This window comes from Neomonachus schauinslandi, chromosome 14 (assembly GCF_002201575.2).
Source record: "Neomonachus schauinslandi chromosome 14, ASM220157v2, whole genome shotgun sequence".
Taxonomy (NCBI): Eukaryota; Metazoa; Chordata; class Mammalia; order Carnivora; family Phocidae; genus Neomonachus; species Neomonachus schauinslandi.
The window spans coordinates 26,726,092-26,749,878 of NC_058416.1; the positions used below are offsets into that span (position 1 = coordinate 26,726,092).

A 23,787-nucleotide genomic window follows, 5' to 3' on the forward strand; every position below is an offset into this window, starting at 1 on the left:
TGCAACATTTGTTATTCTCCTCATTGCTTATTTACACATTAAATGACACAGCCACACTGTTACTTCTTGCTTCCTTCCAGTCGTCTCTGTGATGCTATAGATGAGGGAAGGTGCTCCTTGGTAGAGAGGCTGCACACCATCTCACTGCTGAGAAGGGAAAACTGACCAACCCTTTGAGACAGAATGGACTCCCCCTCAGGGAAGATGGTAAGTTAACAAGTAGTAAATGATAGCCTCGTGCCCTGAAAGAAGCTGTAGGTGAGAACTACCACTAACCAACCATGAAGAATCTCTTTGGGGATTTTAAGATTGGGTTTTTATATAGTTTGGTATGATTTAGTTATTTCCCCCAGAAGGACTGTCTGCTTTAATCAGATAATTTTGTTCCCTCATGTAAGACACTGAAGCCAGGAGAAAGGTCTGTTCCAATAGCCTCAATAAGAACACAGTATCTCCTCATAGATGGACTTGAGCAGTATATAGCCAGGGGCTTAAAAACCATCCACGTCCTTTTTATACAGTAATCCTACTTCCGGAAGTCTGTCCTCAAGAAAAAAACCGGAATTTTGGTCAAAGATTTTTATTCAAGGAAGTTCATTTCAGTGTTATTTATAATAGAGAAAAGTTGGGAGCATCATATATGTTCAACAGGAAAGGAATGATTAACTAAATTGTGGCATATTCACATGTGGGAATTTTGGACAGCCATTACAAAATCCAATTTTCAAGGATTATTTAATGACTTTGGAAACGTTCTCCTTATAAAGTTAAGTAATGAAAGCAGGACACTAGTGGGAATACAAAATGTACAACCTCTATGGAGGGAAATTTGGCAATCTCTACTATAATTTCATGCCCATTAACCCTTTGACCCAGCAGTTCTATTTCCAGAAACCTATCCCAAAGATACACTGGCAAATACACAAAGTGATATATGTGCACCATTATTCATTATAACATTATTCATAATAGCAAGAGTAGGAATAACCCAAATGCCCATCATCAGGTGATTGGGATAGATTATCATATGCACAAAATGGAACATACACAGCTATAAAGGGAGTAAAAACTTTCTGCTCAGAATATGTTGTTAAAAAAAATCAAGATACAGAACAATTTATATAATATGCCACCTTTTGTGTAAGTTAACCAAATTCAATTATTTGGGGGGTTTTAAAAAAAAACCCTTGAGAGTTCATCTGTGGGGCATGTGACAGTTTGTTTCTATACAATGTCTGTCACTTACTTCTGTTCAGTGAGTCTCAACTGGGGATGATTTTACCCCCTTCTCCCCCCGCCACCCGCAGGGAACATTTGGCAATGTCTGAAAGCAAATTTTGGTTGTTACAATGGAGGATTGTGCTACTGGTATCCAGTGAGGCAAGGCCAGGGATGCTATTCAGCACCATACAGTGCCCAGGACAGCCCCCACAAAGCATTATCTGGCCCAAAATGTCAGTAGTGCTAAGGTTAAGAAATCCTGAATTAGCACTTCCATCTCAGGCCAGGTGTGTACCATCTTCCTCATCAAAATATTGCTGTCATGAGAGTATTGGTATTATTACTGAGAAACTCTTCCATACACAAATACAAAATATATCTACATATTAGGATTAAGTGATTATTAATTATATTAATGTTAAGAACTAAGATTTTCACAGTTAGAGAAAAGGTACAAATATAATCAAAGAATTTAAAGCTCTTGTAATCTTAAATTTGGATGGGAAATACTAGTATGAAGTCATTATTTGCTTCTTTTTAAAACTATGTATTTCCCTAGTTCTGCCCAATTAAAAGGCCAAGAAGCAATGAGAACCCAGTTAGCAAGGAGCACCCCTGTAAGATTGCAATCTCTAAATATTATTTTTCCCACTAAAGGATACAATGAGCGCAATCCAGACAGTTTAGATGTATTACAAGACAGTCTCCCTGACAATCAAGTCAATGGCAAGTGGGAAAAAAGGGAGAGGAGGTATGTTCTAGATTAAAGGAGACTTAAGGAAAAAACCAATTACAAAATTCAAACCTTGTTTGGATACCAGTTCAGTAAATTAATTGTACAAAGACATCTTGGAGCAGCAGTCTGGGAAATCTGAATGTAAATTGGGTATTAGATGATATGGAGGAATTACTGTTAATCTTGTTGGGGGTGGTAATGGCATTGTACAGTAATGGAAGAAAATGTCCTTTTTTTTAAAGATGTATACTGAGGTATATTGTGAGAGGTGACATGACGATAGGGACAAGACAATCTGGGATATACTTTAAGGTCCTGCAGCAAAACGAGGGAGGGGGCAGGAATAGATTAAATCAATTGGGCAAGGGCCACCTGGGTGGCTCAGTCGGCTAAGCGTCTGCCCTCGGCTCAGGTCATGATTTCAGGATCCTGGGATCAAACCCCATGTCGGGCTCCCTGGTCAGTGGGGAGCCTGCTTTTCCCTTTCCCTCTGTGCGCGCTCTCTCTCTCAAATTAATAAAATCTTTAAAAATCAATAAATCAGTTGGGCAAGATGTTAGTTACTGAAACTGGGAAATGGTGGGTGCTTTTTCCTCTTCTTCAGTGTCTGTTTGGAATTTTTCATAATAAGAAGTTTTTCTAGAGCCCAGCACTGCTCAAGGATGGGTCAGAAAGAACATATTTGTTCCACGGTACGTTGTAATGATGCAGGCAGAGCTCAAAAGCATGTGCATATTTGTCATTTACCATGATGAGGGGCAGTTCTTTTGGAAAAGACTTCTAAGCTTTAATATTTGATTGATTGCGTTTTTTTTTCTTCTCTGATCATTTTATTTGGGGTTTACCAAAAACTGATCACCTAGGGGAAATTGTGGCAGCACAGTAACTTCCTCAACAAAGTCCTAGGTGTTCACTGGGAGTAGAAGGTTTTCTGTTCCTGTAGAAAATGTGTCGGTCCCCCCAGGGTGCACAGACGTTCCCAGAGCCATGCACAGACCCTCTCCAGCTGACTCCCACATCACCTGGGACAGGAGTAAAGTGCATATGATCAACCCTATTTCAAATGGATGAAGCAATGGAGATTCTTTCTCTGAGGGATTTCACAGTCACATTTAAATGACAGTTCTCTGCTTGGACGTCACTTTAATATTTGTATATAAATACCTCTATCATGAACACATAAATGCTGATCACCTTACACATTAGTGAAGTCTTACAAATTTAAGGGGAGGTGGAACCAGGTTGAAATTAGGAATATATTTAAAATAACAGATTACATGTGAACATAACCATCTCTTTTCAGTGACTTCTTTGGGAGCCTAGATGACCAGCAAGAGAAACAACAGAAGAGTTTCTCTTTTGTCTTTGCATGTGGAAACAGAAATGGTTGGGGTAGGGGGGAGAGTCGGGGGAGAGTGTGACAAGTCCCAGCTCTGTTGCAGATTTGCTATTGACTTTGGGTGGATTGACCTTCCTTGTCCTTGTTCCCTGTCTGTGAATGGGAAAAACAGCACTCCCTTATCTGTCTCCTGTCTTACCTGCAGCTCAAAAGAAATAATGTATGTGAAAATATTCTTGGAACTATAAAGGGACTATAATTATTTTTTTAAATATACTCTCCAAATAGATATTGTTTTTCCCTAATCAACCTCTCTTATTTCCCAATTCCACTTCTAGAATTGTTCTTAAACCACTCTGGGATACAATTTAAATAAAAGACTCTGAGAGTAGATTATATTCCCAATTAGAGATTATTTACCTTCCTATTTACTATGCAACATTAAAGATTTTCCTCCTAATTTAAAAAAAAGTTTGATTTTAATACTGTTAAAGTATAAACATATTATTTCTGGAATATTCCTTGAATCCTGCCTGAACACTTTGGCATTTTATAGTTCTCTGCCAAAGCCTTGCTCAAATATAGTAAATAATTTGACTTGAAACTCCAAATGTCCATTTTATTTTTCGAAAGATTTTATTTAGTTATTTGAGAGAGAGAGAAGGAAAGAGAACACAAGCAGGGAGAGGGGCAGGGGGAGAGGGAGAAACAGACTCCCCTCTGAACATGGAGCCTGAGGTGGGGCTCAACATGGGGCTCAATCCCAGGACGCTGAGATCATGACCTGAGCTGAAGTCAGACACTTAACCAACTGAGCCACCCAGGTGCCCCAAAATGTCCATTTTAAATATTGTTAGTGGTAGGCCTGGCCTATGTTCCTTCTATTAAGGCAGATTCTTTCATGGTACAGATAGCAAGGACTGAGGACTTGACCAGGAAAGACTTCCGATTAATCCCCCAGGGCTGGAACCAAACAATGAGCCTTTGCCCAAAATGGTCAACACAGTGTCTTCATCCGTACTCAGTGGCTCATGAAAATGTATTCAAGGGGCACCTGGATAGCTCAGTCAGTTAAGCATTAGACTCTATTTTGGCTCAGGTCATGATCTCTGGGTTATGGGATAAAGCCCCACAGAGGGCTCTGCGCTCAGCAGGGAGTCCGCTTGAGATTCTCTCTTTCCATCTTTCTCTGCCCCTCTAGGGCATTTGCTCTCAAATAAATAAATCTTTTTTAAAAATGTGTTCAAACTGTAACAAGATCTCTTACCATGGCAGGTTAGAGGCTGCTAAGACAAACACGAGATCTTCTGAGCGAGCCAGCCCATCCATTTGCACCAGTAACTCTGTCTTCATTCGAAGGCTTCCTTCATGCTCTCCCCTACAGAGAAACACAGAGGTGAGAGTCTCCCAAGACGTGGAGCCTGTGCTCCCAGGACAAGAGTTGCATTCACATCAATGACTCGGTGCCTGTAGAACATGTTCCCTGCCTCATTCTAAGGAGCCACTTGTACTAGAGTTGGAGGAAACAAGCAGTTTGGTACCATCTTCACATAGAGGGTGAGGGAAAGGAAGTAAATGAACATAATGACCATATTGAAAAGAAAACCAAAGGCTGGCAGTGAACTAGAAAACAGCTGAAAAGTAGACAGCCCTGATGGACTTAATGCAGCCAGGCTGTGTCTACCTGCAGGACTATCTGCCCTTGGTGAAAACAGTGTCATTGAGAAGAATCCTTTCATTTCTGTAGCGGGCATAAAAGTACTCTTATACACAGTATTTCTTTTGGTATAATTTGTGGATATAATCTATTGAAGAAGAGAGATGAGCTACTACAATGAATCTATTTCATTCTCTTCTAATAACCAAGATAATGACATGGAAAGTATGCTTTCCTTACACAGCAGATTGAGGCTGTCTTCTGTGCAAATTCACCTTCTGAGCCAACACCTCCACCACGGCCAAAGACCCTCCCAACAAGAAGGATCTCACTACAGGACCTAACAATCTAAATTGGCTCTAAATACTGACTACATTCAGCAGGTTCTCCTTCCTCTTGACTTGTATAGATTGAAGTAAAAGGACAAAAAATGCATTTCTCGGACCGCACAACATTCAGCCTTTCATCTCTGCGTGTGTATGGTGGCAGCATCGATTAGGTATGTGTTTTTTCAAGAACTGTGCCACTCACAATCAAACTACCTTTCTTAAGAGAAAGGAGAGTCTCACAGTAGAGTTGTATATTTATTTAGCATTTACTCATAATTTTTCTCTTAACATCATATGACCCACGAAGTCTTCAGAGCACCTGCCGTTATTCCCTGACCCTTTGAAGACTCTACTTTTAGGGCCCAAGTTCCAGACAAGGAAGCTGACGTTTGGGAGCCCACCCAAGGATAGTTGATGAAGTTCCCAAATTAGCACATTCCAAGCTGTGGGGAAGCCTGGGAGTGGAGATGGACAGAGCGAATGAAGCCCAAGTGCGCAGATCACTATGGTAAGGCAGCCAGGTGGGCCGGGTCTTCGCAGATGGGGTGAGCACCAGGGTGATCTGCGTGATGGGTGCCCAGCCGGGTGCCTGTGCACTGGTCTGCTCCCATCAGGTCCTGAATAGAAAGACAGGGTGTCCCAGCCTGGGGCTGACTAGCACCCATTAAAGCCATGGCAATTTTCCCATTTAAGTCAATGCTACCAATGCCATGCCTCTTGGGTGCATCTTAATGGTTGCTTTGCCATTAGGAAAATGATTTTCAATAAGTAAAATTTCATAAATTATATTGTAGTTATACATCCAAGAAGCTAAATATTTGCCTCTTATTACTACTAGTTCTTCCTTGATAATGGACCATTAGAGGCCATTAATAAATGCAGCTTTGTTGAGATTGCCCAGAGACGTGTTCTTCCAAGCCAGGTTTAGTAAAAAGTTTCAAAGAAGAATACTTCTGACTAAGACAGAAAGACTTTCTTAAAACACACACACACACACACACACACACAGAAGGCTCACTGCAGTCTGAGATGTGTTCTTTCCTGCTGGGGACATTAGTGGACACTTAATCTTTAGAGATGACATATGTGACATATTTAAAATCAGGCTGAGCCACAACCTGATGTCACGGAGAAGTGGTGGCTTCCCTGGCCTCACACACCTTGTCGAGGGCTGCCTCTCGGGACTTGGCCTTTGCAGCCCCATTCCCTGCAGGCAGCCCCTCTGGCTCCAGAGGACGTGGTCACAACAGCTATTTTGAGCCAGCAAGACCGTTATGGCAGCCTGGGATCATGGGGCTGGGTGATCTTCAGGCCTGAAAACCACTCTGTGGGGGAAGGGGGAAGGGAGGATGACATTTCCTCCGGTTATAAAAACTACTTAAATCAGCTATTCAGTTAACAGGATCTAATTTAAAGACCTTTCCATGTGTCTGCAGAAAATTTGTGGGCTTATTAATAGGCTCATTCTGCTGGTAAATGTCGATGGGCTTCCGACCATCAAACACACTTACAAGAGGAGAGAAGTGATGACCAAAAAAGAAAAAAAAAACCCCTGTCTGTTACCCAGGAGCTGTGCCTCTCTGACTCATCACTGACTCCAGCTCGTCCAGGAAGATGGTGGAGGGGGCGTGATAGCGGGCAAGTTCAAATAACACCTGGGTGGGAGAAAAGCAACCACATATTCAAATTCATATACTTAAGTTCAAGTTCCCTGATGCTCCTAGAGATTAAAAGCTTAGGATGGCTGTAATATTAAGCATTTATGCTGCACTCTGTTCTTTCACAATAACTTTATAATCATTGCAATTATTTCTCCTTAACAAAACCCCATGGATGGTCCAATTGTTTCCACTTATCACTTGATAAAATTAGAGACAGAGAGAGTTAGTGGTGAGCTCAAGGTTACTAATCATAAATGGGAGAGCTTAAGATACAACTCAATTCCTGAGCTTCTAGTCAGTTAGTTAGCCCCTGAGACTCCCTGCCAATCATATGTTCCATATGGACACAAGAGCCTTGGAATGTTTAAACTCATTTGATGATTTTCCCTTAACCTTTAGGGACCATGAAGGTTATTCTTAGAAGGAAGGATTGTAGGGAGAGGATACAGTTCCAGTCATGGGTAACAAGGCTGAAGAATTTTGCCCCTTTCTACTCCCCATATTACTCCTTGGGGCCCCCATTCCACTCCAAGCATTGTTGTTTGGTAGGCTCAGGTACTCGAAGGCAATTCCCAATTGAATAAAATGTTTCATTCCAAAATAAAATATTATAGACTGAACAAGAACAGGAAAGCAGCCAGCAAAAGAACAGACATATAAAAACAAAATAAAGAGCTCTAAAGGGAGATGTGGTGGTGATGAAAAGAGTATAAAAAACTAAACCTTTCTTTTTTTTAACCTTGAAACTGATCTCTTGAGCACCATATATAATTCTTCACTGGTTGATCGGAGAAAGCAGTAGAGATTTAGAAAAGAATGGAGGTTCTTTAATAGACATAGGGGATTTATTCTCCATGTCACTTAGCACTAGCAAAGCATCACAGAACAAATAAGAGGAGAAGAGCCCAGAAAAGGCCAGATTGCGGTTTTCATGAGTAGTGGCAGGTTATCCCTTATAGGTCTCCCTGTCACTGAGTGGGAAATTCCTCACCTTCACCACTGCGTGCACGTATGGTACATCCATGCTCATCCTCAAGTATTTTCCCTTCACAGAATCCTATTTCATTCAGCCGAGACAACTGGCTCAGCCTAATGAACTGAGAGAACAGTATCAATGCTGGGACACACATCACAAATGCCTTTTAGACACAATAGAGACCCTCTCATTAGAAGCCAGTAGCTTGTTTTCCTTATCACAAAAAAAAGCCCAAATATAACTGATATTAAGGATGATTACAACAGCAGCAATCTTTCCAATGAAAAGTGGAATATCAGAACTCTTTAATAGAACCACACATGTTTTTAAGGTGCTCCCTAAGGTGCAGAGAGACCAAGAGGCTCTACAAGACCAAACATCCAGTTGGAAGGAGAACCACATCTGGAGCCTATGTCTCCATAATGACCACGCCACTGCTCTTTCCAGTGCCAGAGAATATATAGAATTCCGGGTAAGTGCTCTGGAAGCATTAGTCTAAAATTTTCAAAAGTATTTGGAGGAAGTTAAATCATCTGGTTGGGGGACAGGGGGAGGGTGTTGAAAGATGTAAGCACCAACAGGTGTGTGCATTTGCTAAAGAGACCACTCAACTATTCAATAGCATCAATTCCTAGGAGGCAAGAACATTAGGAGGGGAGGGAGGAACATAACCCAAGGGTTCCCTATAAATAACTCTTTAATTGGAATAGAAAGAGAAACAAATGGTAGGAAAGTGTCTCTAATTTAGAGGAAGGTCCTGAAGGGCTCTCTTTATCTGAAAACTTCATAGTAAAGATCTTGACAGCATGACCAAGATTTTCCAGGTAAGGATCTTTCCAAGAGCTCAGAAAATAATTTCTGAAAGGATAGAAGATGAGATCCTTTAAAGTTAGCAGAGGTTATCTATTTTCCTGTTGAATTATTTTTTTAAATATCCAAAACCAAAAATGCATTTCGCAGAAAAAAAGAAAATACAAATATCTTCTAAACCTATAAAAAGATGCTCAAGTTCATTCAGAATTAAATAAATGCATATTTGAGCACTGAAATATTACTTTCACTATCAGATTGGCAAAGATTTTTAAATTTAAGTACTGCAAGTGTTGGCCAGGGTTGGGGAAGCAAACGAGCAGTGCATGTCATTGATGGGTGTGTAAGCTGGTGCAACGCTGTTGTCAGGTAATTTGGCAATCAGTGATTTTTCATTCTCTCTGACCTAGCAACTCTACTTCAAAGAAATTGTCCTACACGACTATGTATGCAAGGACACGTATATAGTAAGATTGTTTACTGTAGCTTTGTTCATGATAGCAAGAGACTAGAAACAACCTAAATGTCCACTAAGAAAAGACAGGTTAATTACATTTTGGTATACTCAGGCAATGAAATGCCTTGCAGACTTATAAAAGAACTGTTCTGTCTATAATAGTGTGGAACAACAGCCAAGTTTTATTGTTGAGTGTGGAAAAAAACCAAAAGGTATACAAGGTTATGTGTCATATGTTCCGACTTGTATTTAATAAGGAAGGGAGATATAGATGGAAGTTGCTGATATTAGTATAGATATAGATAAATGTCCTGAAAGGCTGCTCTAGCAAACTGTAGTAGGGAGAGGGCTCAAGGGTCTATATTCCCTTTTGTATCTTTTTTTTTTTTTCCAAAAGTACTAGGTTTTGTTTTTTTTTTAAGATTTGTTTATCGGGGTGCCTGGGTGGCTCAGTCGTTAAGCGTCTGCCTTCGGCTCAGGTCATGATCTCAGGGTCCTGGGATCGAGCCCCACATTGGGCTCCCTGCTCAGCGGGAAGCCTGCTCCTCCCTCTCCCACTCCCCCTGCTTGTGTTCCCTCTCTCGCTGTGCCTCTCTCTGTCAAATAAATAAATAAAATCTTTAAAAAAAAAAAAGATTTGTTTATTTATTTTAGAGAGAGAAAGAGAGGGAGTGTGAGCGGGAGGAAGGGGAGAGGGAGAGAGAGAATCCTCAAGCAGACTCCCTGCTGAGAGTAGAGCCTGATGTGGGGCTTGATCCCAGGACCCTGAGATCATGACCTGAGCCGAGATTATGACCTGAGCCGAGATCAAGAGTCGGCCACTTAACTGACTGAGCCACCCAGGCACCCCAACGCTAGTTATTTTTTTAAAATATTTGGGAAAGGAAGGGGAGAAATTGGGGGAGGAATCATTTCCTCACCCTTAGAATTCTAACAAAATAATACTGAAGCAAAGGAAAACTTTAGTTAAATAAAATGTTCACACAGAATGGAGAGTCCTTGTTAAATGACTTTTCTGGCTATCCAACATTAAACAAGACAATTCTTTTAGTAGTTTCAATATTCATTGAGAATATTCATAAAAGGGGCACCTGGGTGGCTCAGTCGGTTGAGCATCTGCCTTCGGCTCAGGTCATGATCCCAGGATCCTGGGACAGAGTCCTGCATTAGGCTCCCTGCTCAGTGGGGAGTCTGCTTCTCACTCTGCCTTTCCCACTGCTCATACTTGCACATGTGCATGTGCTCTCTTTCTCTGAAATAAATGAATAAAATCTTTGAGAAAAAAGAATATTCATAAAATATTTGAATTTATTCTTCTGTTTAGGGAAGTCCTGTCCAGGGAATATAATGTAGTCTTTCTTTGAGCATCTTGCAGTGTTTTGTGCTCACAGTTGTAAACACCACTTTTCGTGACAGGAGATGAATCTAAACGGATTCTGGGGGCATCTCGTAAAAGTTTTATTGTTCCTCAGCACATAGAAATGGAATGTTAAAAAAAGTCTTCAGGCTGATGAAGATTTTATAGTTAGTTGGATTTTAGCTAACTGAAATCAAACTAACTAGTATCACATAGAACCCACAAATTTGGGGCACCTCGGTGGCTCAGTTGGTTAAGCGACTGCCTTCGGCTCAGGTCATGATCCTCGAGTCCTGGGATCGAGTCCCGCATTGGGCTCCCTGCTCAGCGGGGAGTCTGCTTCTCCCTCTGACCCTCCCCCCTCTTATGTGCTCTCTCTCTCACTCTCTCTCTCTCAAATAAATAAATACAATCTTCAAGAAAAAAAAAAGAACCCACAAATTTAGGAACAGGTAAGATCCAACCCCACCTTTAGACCTGATACTAAGGTAGACTCAAAAAACAAAGAAACAGATGTCAACATGGGTTTCCACAAATTACAATCTTGAAGGGGTGATAAGAATTTATAAAAACTTACACATTCGAAGTAACTTGAGAAAAGTATCAAAGTAATAAATAATAGGTCATTTTAAGTAAATCAATCCTATAAAAATATTGACTTCCAAGTAAGCCATAATATTTTGAGAATGAGTCATCCAAGGGAATGTAACTTAAGCCTAATGTTTTAGAGTAATTTCTTTTCAGAAAATACATGGTATTTACATTGACTTAGTATTGATTTCTTACCAGTCATTCTACAGAATTCAACTATTTAACAGGACTTCTGAGAAGGGCCCACCTTACACTGAGGTGTAAATCATAAACAGATGTTCTCTTAAGGTGACTGGAAAGTATAGTAAAATTTTATAACGTAAAATTTCATATTATATTTTACATAAAATATATTTTATATTTCTCTCCTAAGGAGCAGAAAAAACTGTAAAGCTATGGGGCACTGTGGAGGAAAGTTGCTCAGGGCATCTGAAAAAATAATTGTTTTCAATTTCTTGATTCTTTCTGAGAGTATCTAGTGTAGGGACTAGCATATGGTAGTAGCTTCTCAATAAATGTTAACTGAATATACTGCACATGCTTAATAATAAATGCTTCTTGAATGAAGAAAAAAATATTCCACTTCATAAACAACCTTTGTCCCAGCTTCTGTTCCTAAGCTACAGGAATCAAAAAAGGACTGTTGGTCACATTCCTGAAGGAAAGGAGATCATGTTTTGCTGATGGGGACAGGATTAATATCCACATATAATAGTCAACCCATCTCCTGGGCTTTCGGTAATCAAAATCCAGGGTAAATTCTAACATATAAATCACTTAAAAACAAATAAGCTCTAACATCATTTTGTACCATCGTATTCTCCTGGAGCTTATTCTAAAAAAGGCAAAATCAAGAATTCCTACCCGAACAAGTTTTTCGGAATCCCCTCTCCATTTGCTGACAATGGTAGATGCAGAAATGTTAAAGAAGGTGGTTTTGCATTCCGTGGCCACAGCTTTGGCTAGTAAAGTCTTTCCTGTACCTAGAGACACATGGGGATAAAACATGAGTGACACCTGAGCTCCATCCCTCTGCTCGCAGATAGAAGTCAGTCTCACAAGTGAAAAAGGAGGTGGTTACCCAGCGCTCATCAGCCTCCGGCCCAGATGAGGACAGATAGGGCAACTCATCCTCGGCACACACTTGATATCAAGACCAAAACAGAAAGATTCCTTTACCTGGAGGGCCATACAGCAGCAGTCCTTTCCAGGGAGAAAGGATTCCTGTAAACAGCTGTGGGTACTGTGGAAACAAGGAACAAAGATGAGGTTTGGCATCACTACATCAGCCTGCACACGGTTAGCACAGACGAATGAAGGAAGCTGGAGTGAAACACGGCACAACTCAGAGAGTCAAGTCTTCCTTTTCTTAAGGCTGGCTGCTTCTGTTTACATCATTATTTACCCCAGTTTTACTTTCCCACTTAATAGCCATGCCTGGCTTAATTTTTGTGGCTTTTTAAAAGAGCAGTTTTTTGTTTTTTTGTTTTTTTTTAAGGAAAAGAAAGGCATATCCAGGTACTTTCCCGCTCCGGTAGTTATTTCCTACATACATAACATCATTTCCCCCGGAGTTCTATGTACAGGGCAATCTTTTGAATGTTGTGAACCAGGAATACCCTTTAAGATAAACACTAAAACCAACAACAAAGGTGTATATTAATAAAGCACAAAGCTATGGCAAAGCCTGATTTAGAAGTTGGGAACATTCAGTGCTGGATGCATTATGAGACAAGGACTCCAAACAGGGCATGCGTGGACTTCAGTGATTCTCTCTCATTAGTTCAAATTCAGACAGTCTGGAGGGTAGGGAGAGTTGATGGAGAACACGGGAGAAGGAAAAACAATAGTAAAATTGTAACCAGCTACTGGTTTCTTGCTGATGCTGATGCCATAACATACAAAGCTTATAACACCACGGAGTTAACATATCCAGAGTTTCAATGAGATGGTCTGTCCTTTCCCAGGAGACTTGTACTGTAGAGCTGCTTAGAGGAAAGGGTGAATAAACTTCTACTAATTCTGAATGCCAGTATATTCCTTACCCCCATGTCTGAACACAGGAAGAAAGTGGGGGAAACCATCCAAATTTATTGATTTTTGTCTCATTAGAATAGAAGCAACCAAAAATCAGGGGCTGCGTGGGCTCAGTGGTAAGAATCAATAGACTATTCAGTACAATCAATGTGTTATCTTGACTTTGAGAGGTCACAGAAAATGGTCACAAATTATCTGCAGCTCCTTCCACCGAGGGGCAGAGTATATTTCTGCCTCTCAGTAGAGTATATTTCTCCACCACTTGAATCTGGACTTGGCCTTGTGATCTTGGCCACTGAGACATTAGCAAATATAAGAAGAGACTTGAAAATATAAGGACTATAAGAGGAGACATGAAAAATGCTGTTGGATTGAGACCTGCCCTTTCTCACTTCTGTCTGGGCAGTGTGTGTCGCCACAGGAACAAGACTGGGCCTGCCTGCTGGAGGATGAGAGGCACGTGGACAAGTCTCAGTTGTCCCGTCTATCGCAGCTTTCCCAGCCAGGCTGGCTGGTGCCCCAGACATGTGAGTAAGCCCAGCCAGTACCAGGTGGAAAAGAGATGAGCTGGCCCCACTGAGCCTAGCCCAGACTGCCTACCGCCACAACTGCACACAAATAAGTGATTGTTGTTTTAAGGCACAACGTTTTGGGGTGGTCTGTTACACAGCCAAAGCTATGTGGTACACAGACCTTCTCGTCACCACAGTCATAAACCCGACATGGAACGTCTGGTTTTCCTATTTTCCTTCCTGTTTCATGAAACGCTCTGCACAGAGACTTGTCAGGAAAAAGCAGTAAGCATAACATGATGGCTTTACTGGCCAGTGCCCTGGAAGGGGCTGTCTAGTCTTCACAAAAAGTCAAAAGCAGAACCTCAGATGATGGGGGTATTGGGGGGGGGGGTAAGATCTATAGAAATAAAGTGAGAGGCCCTCTCTTAGAGGAGGCCTTTCTACTATAATAAGTATATTTTTAGGGAGGCAGGCTAATTTGAACCAATCTATAGTAACTGACAAATCATCTACATTAGAGTCTTAGATCTTAAATGATCACTTGAACAGACCTGCCTTGAACCAATATGTAACATGATTTCAAATTGCCTGCAATCGACAGGGCCTTGGCACTCCGGTGTTTAACCAAATATTGTGACAAAGGCAAAAAGTTAACTCGATGACAGAACAGCCTGCCCTTCTCTTCCTGATGGGTGCATGACATACAGTTTGTCCAATGGATAATGAACAGGAACAACCCCCAAGAGGCTTCCCATCCTTACCCTGATAGGGTACACAACAGCTTCTTTGACTAACTGCTTGGCTGCATCGAGTCCAATAATGTCATTCCACTTTATGTTTGGATTATGGAGATAAATGTCCTGCAATGCACATTTGATCATTTTGTTAAAACTAATGTTTTCCTCCACAGCTGTAATAAACACAGGAGCAGCAGACCACTTGACTTACAATAGGACATAAAGTGCTGGTGATAAAAACTCCCCATATTAGATATATGTATATATACGCATTGTAATTATGGGCTAGTTCACCAAATGGATGCCATGAACATATTCCGTGATTTTCCCTGAAGAAGAGATTGATGAGATAATATGGTACTTTTAAGAGGAAACAAAATCTCCTAACGATGGACTATACCTGTCTTCAGTCAATAGCAAACCATGCTGATTTATGACTGTAATCAAAGAAGCTACAGAATATGCCTTCAAATTACATTGGCTTTTACTGCAAAACAGAGTTCCCAGCCAGGGCCTGGCCTCGCTTGCTCCTTGATCTCGCAAACGCTTTCTTAATTTGTGGCCTAAAAGAGATAATGCTCCTCTGAAACCAATTTCTCTTTTTCCCTAGTGATCTCTCCCTACTTTCCATCAGGAGCAATTGCTTCTACAGAATTCAAGGAAGCTAACAAGCAAGCAAAAGCGCGGTTTGCCCTCTCCTAGTGGAGGCCTGTAGCAGCCATCTGGGGCAATCAATTAAGGTAGCTTTTACTGATAACTAATTCACAGTTTCCACACTTCAATTCCACAGGACGCCTCAGAACAGCCGCTCAGGGCCTTTCTCAGTAGGGGCAGTTCCAAGCATACTGAGTATCTAGTGTTACATCAGAAAAAGCTTCCTTTTAAAAGTCATTCTGAGTGACTACAGAACAATCTGGTAACTATTTTTATAGTCATTTAATTTTTTTAAAGATCTATTTGTTTATTTGAGAGAGAGTGTGTGTGCACCTGAATGGAAGGAGGGGCAGAGAGAGAGAATCTTCAAGCAGACTCCCGGCTGAGTGCGGAGCTCACCGCAGGGCTCAATCTCATGACCCTGAGATCATGACCTGAGCCAAAACCGAGAGTTGGACACTTAGCTGATTAAGCCACCCAGGTTCCCCTATATTTATCTAATTTTTAAATAATACATACACATCGTTCAAAATATAAAAATATGTTTTTGGGAGCGCCTGGGTGGCTCAGTCGTTAAGCGTCTGCCTTCGGCGCAGGTCTTGATCCCAGGGTCCTGGGATGGAGCCCCACATCGGGTGGCTTTCTCTTTTCCTGCTCAGCAGGAAGCCTGCTTCTCCCTCTCCCACTCCCCCTGTTTGTGTTCCCTCTCCCGCTGTCTCTCTCTCTGTCAAATAAATAAATAAAATCTTTAAAAATAAAATGAATAAATAAAATTTAAAAAATTTTTTTAAAAATATGTTTTTTCAATGCTGGTGAGATGTTATATCCCCATCCCTGTCCCCCATCCTCCCACAACCCCTCCACCATGACTGACCACTTTTATTAGTGAAAATATTCATACGAGTGATTTTGGTGGTGCGTCATAGGCATGATCCACTGATACAGCGACAGAGAAAGGACTCCGTCTTCCAAAATCTTGGGAGAACGCCCCGTATTTAGATTGTGGATCTGCAGGATAGCCCACCACCCACTCACATACTTATTACCACACTTTCTTAGGAAAAGCTTGGCACAGAGTGGGGATTCATCTACCCTGGAATTCAAAGCATCCATAGATCAGAGCAGTATTTCTTGCCCTCGTCTAGAGCTGACATTGAGTTCCACAGAGCAGTGTTTAATTTCCCAATAGGAAGTTCCTCCTTATAGCAACAAAAGTTATCAGTCATGAGGTGGTGATCTCCCCATCACTGTAAGCATTCAAGCAGAGACTGGATGACTACTTCCCATGGTATTGTAGAAAAGATGCTGGGTGGAATCATTTCAGGCCACTTCTACTCTGTAACTCTGTCATCACTAGTCATGTTGTCTTTTTGCAGAAACAGTAACGAGACTATTGATTTTTAAGGGCATTAAAATTTTTTTTTCTCTGCTCTCCTTTGCATCCTAATTACCACAGCCTGGCTCAGACCTCATCCTCTCTCACTAGTAATAACTTGGGAGCTGGTCTCCTCATCTCCATTTCTTTGATATCCAGCCACCACATTGTCATTAGGACAGACTAAAAGCACATTTGAGTATCCCATTCTCCCAATGGACACCTTTCAGATTTCCCATGTCCTACAGGCCACTTCCAGCCCTGGGCTAGTGCTCACTGTGCTCCTTACTTGGCCTCTCTCTGCAGCCCCCTTCCCCACCACTCCTTGTGGCTCATTCAGCTCAAAGCTGTATAATTTCCAGGTATGTTGTTTGGTCCAGAACCCTCCACCCTTCCTCTTGTGCATTTTCGTGTGCCTGTTTCTTGTGTATCTTCTTTCCTAATGCTTTCCCTACCCTTTGGCACAAAATACCCCTCCTTTATGTTCTCCAAGTGCACCTTACCCATGGGATGAAAGACTTTTATAGGCAAGGACTGTGTCTGATTCGTTCATCTTTGTGTTTCTAGCCCCCAGCACATGCTTGATACCTAATAGGGGCAGTAACAGCGGCTGAACTGAACAGCCAGAGCTAGGGAACCCTTAATTACTGCAGAATATCTGTGCATTTTTTGGAGCATATTAAACATCTCTCTGAGTCTGCTTGGGTTTCAGTCTTTCATTAAATATGAGATTGCTGGATATCAGATAAGTACCCTATAACTCAGGAATCTATTCTGTTTCCAAGGAACTTGCTCAAAGTCACATGGCTAGAAAGAGAAGGATGTAGAAATCAAATCCAGCTCAACTGATCCCAGAGCTGATTCCAGTCTTAACCATGACACTTCACTGTTTTTAAATTCTGGAGGGTAGGGAGGTGGGTGGGGGGATGGGATAATGGTGACGGGCAGTAAGGAGAGCGCGTGATGTGATGAGCACTGGGTGTTATATGCAACTGATGAATTGCTGAACTCTACATCTAAAAGTAATGATGTACTATATGTTGGCTAATTGAATTTAAATTTTCTAAAAAAAGAAGAAATTAAATAAATTCTGGAGGGTAAGCTTAAAAATCAGTAGTCCAGATGATAAGCTCTTTCCTGCTAATCTTGTTTTTCATGGAAATTTCCAATTATGAAGTCATCATACTCCCAACATCTCTGTTTCTAGACTTTGACTGTTTAAACAAGACACAGGCATGCTCTTTCCTTCTCTAAGAGGCTTTCTTTCCTTAACTCTTGGCTCTGCTCTAAAACCTTTCACCTGTCCCTTCCCTTCTAAGTCTTTTTCCCTTTTGGTTTTCTTGGCCTCTGTAGTGAGATGGTGGGCTTTTTGTATTGTAATTTTATGATTCTATAATTTATTTATCATGCATTATTGTGCCTCTAAACAATATGAGTGCCTTTGCAAGTGGGGGCACTTTATAAATAAATGATCATATTTATTGTTATTAATAAAAGAAGCAGCCCACAATGTTCCAGGAGCCCCAATCCACCTCCGTAAATTTGTGAATTGAATATCAGATCTTACCCGGCTCACCACAGCTGCCAATTCTCGCATCTCACTATTCATGCCAATAAATGCACTCAGAGGTTTCAACAATCGTTCCTGACGATAGGAACAGAAAGCTTTACGTTACAATATTGCTCATAATTTAGAAAGCAAAACGGGGCGTGGATCTCGGTGACATAAGTGGTGGCAGATTGCTGTGACCTTCGATTTGATCTCAAGGTTTCTCTGGACTCAAAATTATATTTCTGAAGTTCGTCTAGATGTTAGTAGTTTGCAAGATGAATGTCACATCTTAGCCACTTACTGAGGGGTCGGGGTTACAGTCAAAGCTGTTCAGGCCAAGTTCGCTGGTTGCTCCTTTGATGGCATCTGTTAGCAGCCCTCGGAAGTCAATGATTTGGCCCTGAAAGGGAGTAATGGTTATTTCCACCATTAAAACATGGGGGAAGACTATCCCTAATTGCTCAGCTTCAGTCAATCAAGTCACATTTATGTATCCTGGTATGTAGGGCAAACGTAATGTGAGGCTTTAAAAAGAACCTGCACTAATCATAAACGAGACGATTTCTTCAAGTTGGGCACTCTAGAAAAAAAAAATTAAGTTGCAAATAAACTCTTCAGAATGAAGTTGGTTTGAATGAAAATTCACAAGCATTTTTCTGACACCACGCCCTCTGCTTGCTTACAGGTCTGCCTCCCCTACGTTGTCTGGTCCTGGGAAACATCCCCCACACAGGAAGAACTCGTTGGCGTAAGAGTAACGATAGCTCCCGCTTACTATCATGTACGTTCTCCACTCAGTAGAGTCCCATCTAACAAGTGGCTTAAGGCCAGGATTCAAACCCAGATATCTGTCTCCCATACTCCTCCCAGCTCCCCGTTGACTTCCCCACAGGCAGAAGGAAAAAGGAAGGGTGCGTGCAGAAAACGAATAATGTCAGCAGTCGCCAGCACTTACTGAGTGCATGTTATATGCCGGGCACTGTGCTAACACTCTCCGCCCATGATATTTAAAGCACACACTGATTATTTCCATTTTCTAGATAAGAGAAATGAGGCTTGGCAAGATTGAACAACTTTCCCAAGGTCACACAGCTGGGAAAGTCTGAGCAGGGTTTTGAACCTAGGCAATCTGACTAGTGCCTTTAAGAACACCATGCCTACTAAATTTGTAGGGGGGCTCAGGAACCCCGAAGCTAGGGGCCCTAACATGGCATTGATAGACCCATTTTGGAGATGGGCCCCTGGCCATATACCCTTGTTCGGTTTACGAACATTGGTAGTGCTAGGAAGAAAACCATCTACATTTTAACCCTGAGGACACTTCTGCTGGAAAGAGAACTTATAACCAGACTCCTTCAAAGGTTAAGTGCTGAGTTAAATAGTCCCTTCCTTGTGACCTGATCAGAGACAACTATTCATATCAGCGTGAGATGTTCACGGGAGAAACTAGGGCCACAAAATTACTAGGCCAAAGTGGCTGAAAACACAATGAAATTGGCAGAGGTGAACTGGGAAGTATTTCTCCGAGGGAGGCACTGATCTGAATGCATCATCTCCAGCGATCACCTGTATAATTGAGGCCCTCCCAAGGAGCCAGTTAAGGCCAATGAGAGCTCCCTTCATTTCCAGGGAGAGGCTCCCAGCTTCCCCTCCAAGCACACACAGCCAGAGTCTCGTTTACCCAAGAAGAGCCGGCCGGAGGTAAATCTGAAGTCCCGTAGTCTGAGAACTTGCCCAAAGAAAGAGAGGTGGCTCTTACAAGAAATACAGCCCCTGAAGTTATAATCAAGAGAAACCTGTTGATGTTGATACTGCTTCTTCGCATCTCCAAAGGACATGTGTTAACCTGCTTTTTGCCTACATCTACCCAATCAGTCTTTTCTATTTGAGCAGCTCTTATTTATGAATCAAGACACGAGGTTCATTATGAAAGGGGTAGAGATATCTATTAGGGACAAGATCCACCCTATTTGAACTGAGGTTTCATGGTTCACGTGAAATGACAGTTAAGCCTAGAGCCACAGCCCCAGGGAGACAAGGTGCCCCCACTGGTCAACCACCACAGGCAGGGAGGAGGAGAAGGATGAGTACACCGCCGTAACGCCTTCAATAACGCAGAACACCAGCATTTACCGTTTCAATCACAGGATGTTTAAGCCGACAGTGACGTTAAAAGCCATCTCTTCCAAACCCCTGAGTTTACAAATAGGGAGACTGAGCTTCTTAGAGATGGGGAGTTCCTTCAAGACCATTCATCCAGAAAGGAGATTCAGACCAGAACCGCAGGGCTCTAATCCTCACCCAGTGTTCTTCTCAGCCCACCTCATAGCCAGGCTCTGACCATTCTATATTAGCTTTTCTATTTGACAACAGTAACATTTTTTAATTTTCATTTTTAGAAAGAAAAGGGATTTCTCCTTTTGGTGCTAGGTTCATGAATTCCACTTACTTTTTGTGGGCGGACGTTTTCTTCTCCACTGCCTTTGTTGATTCCTGATACACTCAAGCCAAAGTCAGCACTCTCCGCGTGAGAATTAGTGACAGCCTCCTGAAGAAAGAGGAAGCCAGTGGGAAGTCAGCCATGGAAAGCAAGTTCCAGAGCCCGGTAGAAACTGCCAATTCCATCGTCCCAAATCACACGCTGGATATCAGTTCAGTAGATGGGAACCCCATGTGCCACTTCTGTGCAGTCCCAACAAGATGAGTTCGCTGGCTGCCTGCGCCATGTGGGAAGAGCTGTTGCTGGAAGCCATGGGCTCCAAGGAGCTTTTCCAGTGGAGGAAACCACGGTGCCTCAGCCCAAACCCACTCTGGCTTTTCTCCTGTGACCAGAGGTGTTTGATGCTGGGAGTGGCTGAGTTTGGAGATGGAGCAGAGTCAGTAGTCAACCAGCCACCTGTGGAATTCTCTTGCCCCACCTTCACCTCCCTTCCACCTGAGTCAGACTACACTGGCCAGAGGTATACAACCTCTTTGAGAGTGCGAGATTCCTTCTGACAATTGAGTTTCATGATTACTCCTTTCTCTCCCACTGGGCATCTCTGACATCCAGTCTTCCCATTCCTTTTCCCAATCTCAATTGGTTCTCTTTCCTCTGAAACCTGGTATGTTTGTCCCAACCCAGGGAGGTTCTAGGTATGGATCCCCTGAGTCAGGAGCCATTGATCTCACCCACCTGCTGGGCTCTCTCCTCTTGCTGTCCACCCTATCCCCAAGATTGTCCAGTGTGGAGGTCCGGAGTGGGGACCAACCATGTGTGCTTTGGAGAAACCCAGTCATTCCTGAGACTATCCCTGGCCTAATCTAAGGAGCCCGGGGATGTGCTTTGGGACAGGAAGGCTTGCCACCTACAGTTACCACAAATGGGATGACTGAGCATTGTAGCAACCAGGCCCCCTGCTTTGACTGGGCCCAGGGCTAACCCCTCAAAGCCTGTCACCCAGCACTCTGACCAGAGGAAAGGCTAGGGGGAGGAAGGAGACCTCCCACTCAAATTAAAAAACATTAGGAAGACTAGAGATTTGCCTGTGGTTTTAATCCAGAAGAAAATCTACAATTTAACAAAATCACACAGCATTTTAAAAACATTGTCCTTAAATAAATAAATGTGACTTTTTTCTTGGAGCTATTTCTCAGCCACCTGCAATTTTACCAATGCCAAGCAAAGCTGTCCAGACCTGTTTAGGATGCTCCTTATGGAGGGATTTGACATCCCCTGACTTCCCCACTGTGGTTCTGGACCGTGGCCTCTGCTGACTGATCTTGGGAAGATTTTGACAACTGTCGCTCATCACCCTAGGGGAGGGAACAAAGACCTTGGAGGGAATTATTCTAACCACTTAATTTGAGGTAACTAAACAACTTGTGTCGCACATTTTAAAGAAAGAGTTCTAGAAAGATAGGCAGACGTACCACAGTTGGGCCCTTCCATCTTCACTGCCCTCCCACCCCATCCATCTTGGCTCTGACTTGATCCAGTCTACCCCTTGGGTTCCTCCAAGACTAGGCTAGAGGATCCACCTCCCCTCGGAGGCCCCTGACCTCCTCTTCATTTTCCCTCATGCCACCTGTCTCCAGCCCTTCTGCACATAGCTTTGTATTCTCAAGAACACATGGCTTTGCGAGCATTTCTCCAACGTTTCTTCTCATCTTCCTTAAAGAACAGTATGCAGACCAGGCGACAGGTTGTGGGGATGAAGGAGAAAGCCTAGGGATTTGCCAGTGGTTTTGATCCAGTGTGCTGGGTGTACCTAGAGGGGACTTGTGGAAGGGAAGCAAACCTTACCTCATCTCTTTTGTCACAGATCTTCATATTTGCAAAACAAATGTTCACCAAATATTGTTCACTTAAAGCAAAAGAAATTGATGGGCTGGAAGTCAGATAGTGGCTACCTCTGGTGGCCATGGGGAGTATTGGCTGCGAAGGGAGCCTGCTGGGGGGTTGCTGGGGTGGTGGCACTTACAAGAGTATATATGTGTTTGACTGCATATATATGTGTATATATGTGTTTGACTGCATATATATGTGTATATATGTGTTTGACTGCATATATATGTTATATATGTTATATACATCAGTGCAAAAGTAAAATAAATTTGTTCACAAGGTCCTGTCCATGAGACCTAAAAATTCAGGATTGGAATATTGTTAGATAGGAGATAACATTAGAGAGAAGCAGGACTGCTTGAGGGGCACAGCATGAACTCCCACATCAGAAGCTGTTTGGTTTTCTCAGTTCCTTTGTCCTTACATGTGAGATGTGTTTGCGAGAGTTTCACTGGAAGCATTTCTCCCATGTTCTACTGGGTCTCAGAGAGCAGCTATTTCTCCATTTCTTTGTGGGAAAGAAAAAGTTGTTTGTGTCTAATATAAACACATAGGTGTGTGGCCAGCAAGACCACCCACACCAATAACACCACCAATGTCCATACACAGTGACCCCAGTGTTGACCCACTGGAGTGAGTGTCATAAGAGGTAGACAGCATTTGTTTTTCACCTGTAAATTAGGAATAAAAATGCCTGTCCCTCAGGCCTTTTGCTGGCACAAAAATGAAATATCTATGAAATGAATACCAAACATTTTACAAGTGCAAACTCTTATGAATAGCATTGATTTAAATGAAGTGAGGTCATATATATATAGTTAAACTTGCCTAACATCATTGCGGAGCTGGCAGGGAACTGGGAGTCTGCTTCCCCTCTTTGATTTCCCTTTAGAGGAGAGTGATTCACAGATTTGCCTTAACACTATCAAAGACAAGTGCTTAAAGTGCAAAGCAGTACAATTCATTTCCCATCAGCTCTAATGATTGTAAAATTCTTCCCAATATGGAACCAAATTCACCCCGCTGTAACTCTAGTTGCCACTCCCAGGTATGCCCTATGGAATTCTACAAAGAAAGCTCAGCCTTCTTTAAAGAGTGAAGTCTGGTACCATGTTGTTCTAGGGGCACCTCCTCCCCAAGTCTTCCATTCTTCAAGCTAAACATCACCAGCTGCTCCAATCATTTTTAAGGTTACCTGGCTCCCAGATTCATCCTCATCCTCGTCATTTTTCCTTTGTCCACTGTCTTCTGACCACAATAGAGTCACCTCCTATTTTGTGGATACTGTATTTCTATCATTGTGGCCCGAGACCCACATTGGCAATCACATCACGTTGTTGAGTTCCCACTGCATCTGTTGTTAACTCAAATTTCTGGGTCTCTGATTTTGTAATGAGGGAGCTATTTGTCTTAATCTTTAGTTAAAGCTTACACCTTATTTTGTTAAATTTCATCT

The 23,787-nt window shown here is 42.2% G+C and overlaps 1 protein-coding gene across 1 annotated transcript in view; it reads right to left on the reverse strand.

The window, feature by feature from the left end:
- The window catches only part of KATNAL2 (katanin catalytic subunit A1 like 2), a 35,665-nt gene that overhangs the window by 9,279 nt on the left and 2,599 nt on the right, over positions 1-23,787 (reverse strand). The window contains exons 3-11 of the mRNA XM_021686343.1: positions 21,682-21,799; positions 20,454-20,552; positions 18,306-18,404; positions 18,020-18,097; positions 14,448-14,546; positions 12,314-12,377; positions 11,999-12,117; positions 6,846-6,937; positions 4,564-4,674 (exon numbers count right to left, since the gene is read on the reverse strand). Of these exons, the coding sequence (XP_021542018.1) occupies positions 4,564-4,674; positions 6,846-6,937; positions 11,999-12,117; positions 12,314-12,377; positions 14,448-14,546; positions 18,020-18,097; positions 18,306-18,404; positions 20,454-20,552; positions 21,682-21,799 (879 nt within the window). The remainder of the gene's footprint in view (positions 1-4,563; positions 4,675-6,845; positions 6,938-11,998; positions 12,118-12,313; positions 12,378-14,447; positions 14,547-18,019; positions 18,098-18,305; positions 18,405-20,453; positions 20,553-21,681; positions 21,800-23,787) is intronic.